Genomic DNA, 8054 nt, shown 5'->3' with positions numbered 1-8054 from the left:
GAAAATCTTCTTCTCTGCTCCTGGGTATTAAATAAAGTAACTAAGTACATAGTTATGATGAGCAAAAGTGCCTCTTCCAAAATTGTGAATTTCATGGCCCCAGGGTCAGGGGTTCTGGTGTTAGGGCAGGGCTCTATCGACTATATAGTGAAAATGCATTAATTCTTTGAAAATCTTCTCATCTACTCCTGTGCATTAAGGTGATAAACTAAGTACATAGTTATGATAAGGAGGTGGGCCTCTCCCAGAATTGTGAAAGCCATGGCCCCAGGGTCAGGGGTTCTGGTGTTAGGGCAGGGCTCTTTTGATTATATAGTGAAAATGCATTAATTCTTTGAAAATCTTCTTCTCTGCTACTGGAGATTATTTAAACAAACTAAGTGCATGGTTATGATGCATAAGGATGCCTTTTCAAAAATTGTGAATTTCATGGCCCCAGGGTCAGGGGTTCTGGTGTTAGGGCGGAGCACTATTGATTATATAGTGAAAATGCATTGATTCTTTGAAAATCTTCTTCTCTGCTACTGGAGATTATTTAAACAAACTAAGTGCATGGTTATGATGCATAAGGATGCCTTTTCAAAAATTGTGAATTTCATGGCCCCAGGGTCAGAGGATGGTGTTAGGGCGAGGCTCTATTGATTATATAGTGAAAATGCATTGATTCTTTGAAAATCTTCTTCTCTACTACTGGAGATTATTTAAATAAACTAAGTGCATGATTATGATAGGCAAGAATGCCTCTTCCAAAATTTTTAAATATATGGCCTCAGTTTTTGGGGTTCTTGAGGAGAGGGGGGGGGGGGGGCTCTTTTGATTATTTAGTGAAAAAGCATTAATTCTATTGATTAATCACTAACTAATCCAGTATGCTCCTTAATGTTGAGCTGATAAATAAATTGCTTAGCTATGATGAAAATGGGCGCTTCGAACAGAATTTTTCAATCTTGTGGTCCTAGGGTCAGGGGTTCTGGCATAACGAAGGGGGGGGGGGGGGGAGGCTTTTGATAATATACTGGAAAAGTGTTAATTCTTTGAAGTCCATAGTTATGATGATGAGGTTAACTCTTCCAAATTTGTAAATTTTTTGACCCTTGGTTTTGGGTTCTGGTGTTAGGGTAAGGCTTTGTTGAATCTGTAGTGGAAATGCATTGTACCTGTGAAATTCTTCTCTGCTTCTGGGCATATCGGAAGCAAACTGAGTAAAAGTTTAAATGATATAAGTAAGCATATTTCTACCAAATTTTTGAACATCTGGACCATTTGTCTAAGCATTCTGGTCCTGGGCAGGGCTCTATTAATTTGTATTCTACTGAGAGAAGTTATTCCCCTTTTCCATTCACCTTTGATAATTAATCACTGTAAATAATGTATTTGAAAGGTTAATAGAATAAGATAATTATGCAAGAATGTTTATCGTATAATTCAAAAAGTACTTTCTTAGTTTTAATAATCAGGTAGACCTGTAAGTAATAGATAAATAAAAATGAGACAAAAATAACTTATCTTATTAAAAGTTCTTCAAAGACCATAAGAGAGGTCAATGCTAGAGGTCTTAATATGGGTTTAAAATTAGTACAGAAACACTAATAGTTTGTTAATAGTCTGCAATAAGTGGGGGACAGATTAGAACTTAATTTATGAGTTGATACTGAATACTAGATGAATTATTTTGTTGATCCTGATCTTCCTACTTCTCTTGTTTTAGGGCAACAAAGCTTCATCTATCAGTGTATTTAACTTCTAAATTGTTGTATTATACTCAGGTGACCATTAAGGCCCTTGGGCCTCTTGTTGTTTAAAAGTTTTAAGAGATTGTCCCTCTTCTAGAAGAGTACTTTAGACGTACATGTACATTTTTTCGTTTGAGATTAATTTACGCTATGTACACGGTCACAAATTTTCCACGGAAATTTTACAGTTTACTTAAAGTGCATCTAAGACACACAATAGCAATTCAAGAAATCCGGTTGTTATCTGTGGATTGAACAGAAATTGTGATTCCGCGGAATTATGACGCCGTGAACAAGGGAAGTTTAGAGTATTTAAAGATACCGGTAGAGAGGCAATCTTAGTACAGAACTAAACAAAAATGGGAAATAATATTAGAATTTAAGCATAATACTAGTATGTTATATGAATTCATGTTAATGTATTTTAAGTTATTTTCATACCTTGTGATTGATTATAAACAAAATTACTTTGTTAAAATTCACTCTAATTCTACACACAAGTATTCTGAAGTTGATATCAAAAAGATGCTGAAGTTCATCTATGTAGTCTTTGGAGACCAGGTCTTCCAACAAACTATTAGAATTCGAAGGGCACTAATTGTGCTCCTTTATTAGCCGACCTGTTTTTATATTCCTATGAAGCAGAATTCATTCAAAATCTTCATTAGGTGAAGAAGACACTTACTGTGACCTCCAGTTCAACATTCAGATATAGCATGGCCTATAGATGACTATAGAAATTTAGCTACTTCTAGCTTGTGCCCCTCAATAAAAACGTCTGATGACCTTTTTTTTGTTGCTTGTCAAGGAATTTTTGGTAGTTGATAGTGCCCCCAACTGAAAATGTATGGCTGTGCCCCCCCCCCCCCACCCACCCAACTGAAATTGCTTCCTACGGGCCTGTATAGTGACGACATTGTATCAGTTAACAATAGTTACTTCCATTCATATGTCGACTCCATATACCCCAGTGAACCCGAAATAAAAGCAAACAGAGTCTGCCACATCTTTTCTTATCTGGATATTTTACTGACTAGGCGACAAGGGTCAGCTAACAACTAAACTGACAAACGAGATGACTTCAATTTTTCCTATGTAGTAATGTCCCACTATCACCTGGATACTGTGTTAATGTCTTCCAACTTTTTCAATACTCAAGAGCATGCTACTTAGTACGATCAATTTTTAAACCAGGGTAGGCTACTGAAAGATAAGTTGCTGTTACAGGGATTTCAATCTCATTTAAAGTCAACATTTCGTAAATGCTATGGTCGTAATAATGACTTTGGTAGCAAATACCTATCATTAGGACATATTTTGACTGCATGACATATTTCATACCAATTGTTAGGCCTTTGCTTTTTAACTATTTGGGCTACGGAATATTCCTTCTACCTCATTAATGCATAGGGCTCACGGCGGGTGAACACATGTCGATAGGATATGTTTACTCCTCCTAATTTGTTCACAAATTTGTATTGTTTGTAGGTTTTTTGAGATAAATCACTGTTCGTTATCTTCATCTTTTTCATTATCGTGTCTTTAAAAACTGACAGAAAACGTGAGGAGGAGGCTTAAAGGTGGGGGGGGGGGGTATACAGTCTTAATGGTAGTTACAGGGAATTTTTCCCCCTAATTATATATATATATATATATATATATATATATATATATATATATATATATATATATATATATATATATATATATATATATATATATATATATATATATAAAACAATTTTTTTTTGTCTCATCTTTTTTGGCTTATCAATTTTTTTGTCTCCCGCCCCCAACACACTCCTTGAAAAACGATGCTACGTGTCTGAATTACTTGTATAAATGTATTTACATGTATATATGTTTTTCTTGCGTGGTGAAACTAAAAAAAGCGTTTTATTTTATCAAGCACAAGTAAAACCTCAAGTCTCGTCCATAACCAGCGTCAAAAAATATACGTATTTTGAAATATACGGTCAGTATCAATTACTAGTATCTCATCAAAAGTGGAGATTTCAAGCACCGTACCTATTCCTTTGACGGGTATACGGAACGCGACAGGAGTGTGACTGTATCTAGTATGGCTGGAGGGTGGGTTCAGTTCCATCAGTTTAGGAAATCTCCACGGTTGACAGAAATTCTTACGAGATGTGGTGGTCTCCGTATATTGGATGTTAGGAAATTTTCCTGGCAATTGGAACAGATATGTGTTATTATTCTGTTAATTACTTTGTCAAAAAAGGTAAATATTAATCAATGATTTGAAAGAGTACTGCATTAATTTTACTGATTTGAAAAGTCGATGTTCTTCGATCTGTTTTGTATTTAATTCCGAGGCTATTAAATGTAATTAAAATAATTCAACTAAATTATGTAGACAAACTCAGTACCGTATAACGGCTATTTTCTGCGGTTGTCCAATTTTTGCGGAATTTTGCAGATAGAACAAATCCGCAAAAATTACAATCGCAAAATATTTCTTCAATATTAATTCAGATATTTTATACATGCAAGTCTGATAAGTGTATCAGATAGTGCATCTTCCTTAACACTAAATTCCTTTAACACTATTTTTTTAAAGTCCGTTGTAGTCCTTTTTTAGATCTAGAAGTTTACTGAAATATTCGACGTCACCATTGCATTGAGAAAAGGGTTGGGGTTAGTTTGAAAGTAAGGTAAATATATAAAACAATTAACAATATGAAAAATATCAAAGCTGTAATGATCGATTTGTGACTTGATGGACAAAAAAGTCCAAGTCGCATGCTAATATCCTTGCCAACAGCATTTCATTAAAGTTTACATTAACCGTGACAAACATTAACCGTGACAAACTTTCAAGATTTAATATAAAGTCTCAAGTTCCATCGCAATTGCTTTCATGTTTCTTTTCTTTAGAAGTTTTAGACTAAAAACAATCCGAAGAACTTAAAACCCACTTCCAAAGCTGTTGCCATCACTGAATTGCTTCCAATTACTCTTATGGAAAAATCAGTGATTAGGTTTAATTGCATTTAAATTATTGAGTTAACCCCAAAACTAGTTCTTGCTTTCTCTACAGAGATTACTGTTACAAGTGATCTACTTTGAAAATATTTATGGATGAATGGAGATATGACTAAACTTTTTGAATGTCCCTCGATCGTACTTGTTAACATTTATGACATTACCGTATTCCCGTGGGTGGATGACAGGAAGAGAACATGTAAAGTTGACTTGCCCTGTAACAGAGAGGAAATTAGGAGACATACAAAGCTGAATACTTATTAAAGAAATTGAATGGTATTGTGTTCTTTTTGCTTACCTAAATGCTTTATCATATCTGGCATTCTCAGTTCTATACGATGGAAATCAGGATGCCATATGCCATAAGTCTTTTAAAGAAATAAGAAAAGAAATTAAGGTAGTCCGATCCTCAGGTTCTGAATATCAGCAGTTAAGTAATTGAAAATACTCACAAAAATGTCTCTGAATTCTCAAAGTATTGTGTATTTACCCATGGTATTTCTTCACAGCTCATCATTAAACATATTACAACGAGAAAATTATCAAATCTCAAAAAAAATTTCAGGAAACGCGAATAAAAATATCGAGATACGTGAAATTAAAATTGCTGCACGAAAAGATTTCAAGCTTCCTTTTGAGACTTTTTTAATTATAAGGATGACGGACCTAATTCAAAATGTCGCGCCACTGCGCAGAAAACAGCGCATATGCCTTGAATCAAATTGACTTAATTATGTATTGCAAAAGATAAAAAATATACATTTTTAATTCTTTTTAAAGATATTCAAACTCAAAAATATTGCAAATATTTTGATTTATATTCATTTGTTGATTTTATAAATAAATGATTTATTTGGCCAAGGTATTTTCATTCAAAATTTCACCCAAAATGTGCCCTACACCTGAGTTTGACATGCCCCCCTGAAAATTCTAAGCCGATGACCCATTTATTTTTTGGCATAATTTGCTGGTAAATTTTCTTGTTAACATTTTCCTTTAATATGAATAAAAATTCTATTGCCGATTTTTTTTTCAATGATCACTCTTATACCCTACACTGGCAATTTCCCATTACTTCCTACAGTAATTATCGATTTCCATCGCCAACTTTTGAAACGCTCCCCATTAAAAATCTACATCGATGACCATATTATTTTTTTTTATTGATATTAACTCACCAAAAGTCACTTTACCTCATATTAAAATTTGAATAAAAATCTATTGCAGAAATGAATTAGGTCCGTCGTCGTTAAATAATGATTTTTTAAGAGTTATCCTTCCTGGCTGAGGAGCGGATATCCTTAAGTTCAGTGAAATTTTAAATGCTATATTTACAATATGTCTAAAAATAATTTGCTCCTCGCCCATTCCTCGTTGTTTTATCTTCTACTATGTAGTATTAACTTACCGGTTTCTTTTGTCCAATAAGCTGATATTTCAGACCTATTGGATGCGGATTTGCTCGCCTGGTAGGTGACAGTATTCTAGGACACACCCGATATTTCGTGGCATCGTGACCCCTGTAATCAGATAGTGTGGTCGATCTTGGCTGAAGGCTTCTTATGGTAAAAACATTCGCCATCACAGCTGACAGCTATTGCAATAATGTATGACGTCACAATAAGATGCAGTGATTGTGACGCAAAAAATATTCTATTATGACGACACACTACTTCACAACTCAATAATCTAACTTCACGCGCGGATCTACGAATTTTTTTCCAAGATGTGGGGGTAACTAAACCGAAAAACCTATTTCATGGGAAGTTTTAAATTCGCTTATCTTTATCCATATGACTTCCAACAAGGGATCCGTGTCAGTTTAAAATTTTCCAAAAATCCTGGGTTTGGAGGGGTTTTGACCCCCCCCCCTTCCTCCCCAACTAGATCCATGATCATGAACGTTAAGCGTAATTTGTTTTTCAAAAACTTTTAAAAGAACAAAAATAAGCCGAAAACTAAACTGTTCAATTTCATACCATACACGAATCTGTGGCCTTGCCTTTCTTTCCTTTAACGTCAAAATCAATAGGGATCTTTCTTGAGTTACATATTAGAATTTCTTTATCGCATAATACACCCATGTGGGTCAAGCAATACAATACAAAATTAAAAAAAACAAACAAACAAAACCAAAAAACAACAAACAAACAAAAAACAAACAAAAAAAACAGAGAACATGCAGTGAATGTTTATAAACAACAAACACAATTTAAGTAATTGACTCAATATATGTTACACGTACCGATGTGGACCTTTTATTTCTTAATTCTAATGATTGTTTTATAAAAGTGCAAACAGCCGGGATAACTTCAAGTGTTGGACTAAGAATATATTCAAGTTTCTGTGTGGGTGATTTGAGATCAAATGAGGAACAATTATCTAGAATGGTTTTTATAAGTATATTCCTTGCTTGTATATTACGATTACATTGTAAAAAGAATTGAAATTCATCATCAATAGCATTACATGAAGTGCATTATCTTTGTTGTCGATGTATTTTCTAGTTAGAGAAAGTTATCATCTTTTAAAGTTTCATTGTAAAAACCCAAAAGAGAACTAAAGTTATGATCAGGAAACCTTTTTTGCAATAGATGAATTTCAGACCTTGTCAATTGATCTTTTACCTCAAAATTAGTATGGGTCTTTTTTAAGTCATTGGGAGTATTAAAAATTTTTAATTGTAAAAGGTAAAGGACTTTTGTGACACGGTGGAGGTGTTTTTCATTGAAGTTTGCTGTACAGAAAGGGACTACAGTAGGCGGAGCTATCTTAAAATCCCTATATATACAGAACGATCTAAAAATAAGTCTAATTCAATATACCAAAAGCACGCACAAATAATAAAGGCTAATTTTTTCCTATTACATGTATGAATTTTGGGTTAATATTTCCTTATGAATGTAAAATGTCAAACTTTTTCAATCAAATCTACACATTACTAAATCAAATGAAAAGGAAAACTGATGTGTTGGATAAATTCCTCAAAAGCTGTTTGTTTTCCACGTGTAGTTTTTCTGTCCCCTTCCAAGAAACAGTGCATTTTCACTATATATTTAACAGAACTCCGCCCCAACACCAAATTCCCCGACCGAGGCTATGAATTTCATAATTTGGAAGAGGCATCCTTGCTCATGAAAACCACGCAATTAGTATGTCTGCTACATGTAAATATCAAGGGGCAGAGAATAAAATATTTATGAAGAAAATTATGTATTTCACAATCTGATCTATAGGCCCCGCCCTAACACCAGGCTCTGGGGTCATAAAACTTACTTGACGATCTGATCTCATTTTTTGACCTCAGTCTTACTG

At 34.0% G+C, this 8054-nt stretch overlaps 1 protein-coding gene across 1 annotated transcript in view; it reads right to left on the bottom strand.

Annotated features, from left to right (window-relative positions):
- Window positions 1–6356, bottom strand: part of LOC133179084 (uncharacterized) — a 10908-nt gene extending 4552 nt beyond the window's left edge. The window contains exons 1-4 of the mRNA XM_061313814.1: window positions 6148–6356; window positions 5038–5107; window positions 4904–4954; window positions 3762–3920 (exon numbers count right to left, since the gene is read on the bottom strand). Of these exons, the coding sequence (XP_061169798.1) occupies window positions 3762–3920; window positions 4904–4954; window positions 5038–5107; window positions 6148–6321 (454 nt within the window). The 5' untranslated portion in view covers window positions 6322–6356. The remainder of the gene's footprint in view (window positions 1–3761; window positions 3921–4903; window positions 4955–5037; window positions 5108–6147) is intronic.
- Window positions 6357–8054: the final 1698 nt, after the last annotated feature.

This window comes from Saccostrea echinata, unplaced genomic scaffold, assembly GCF_033153115.1.
Source record: "Saccostrea echinata isolate AGI-Se365-2 ecotype Australia unplaced genomic scaffold, CSIRO_AGI_Sech_v1 ptg000004l, whole genome shotgun sequence".
NCBI classification, from domain to species: domain Eukaryota; kingdom Metazoa; phylum Mollusca; class Bivalvia; order Ostreida; family Ostreidae; genus Saccostrea; species Saccostrea echinata.
The sequence above is the reverse complement of the archived record's forward strand: the minus strand, read 5'-3'. Positions and strand labels throughout refer to the sequence as shown.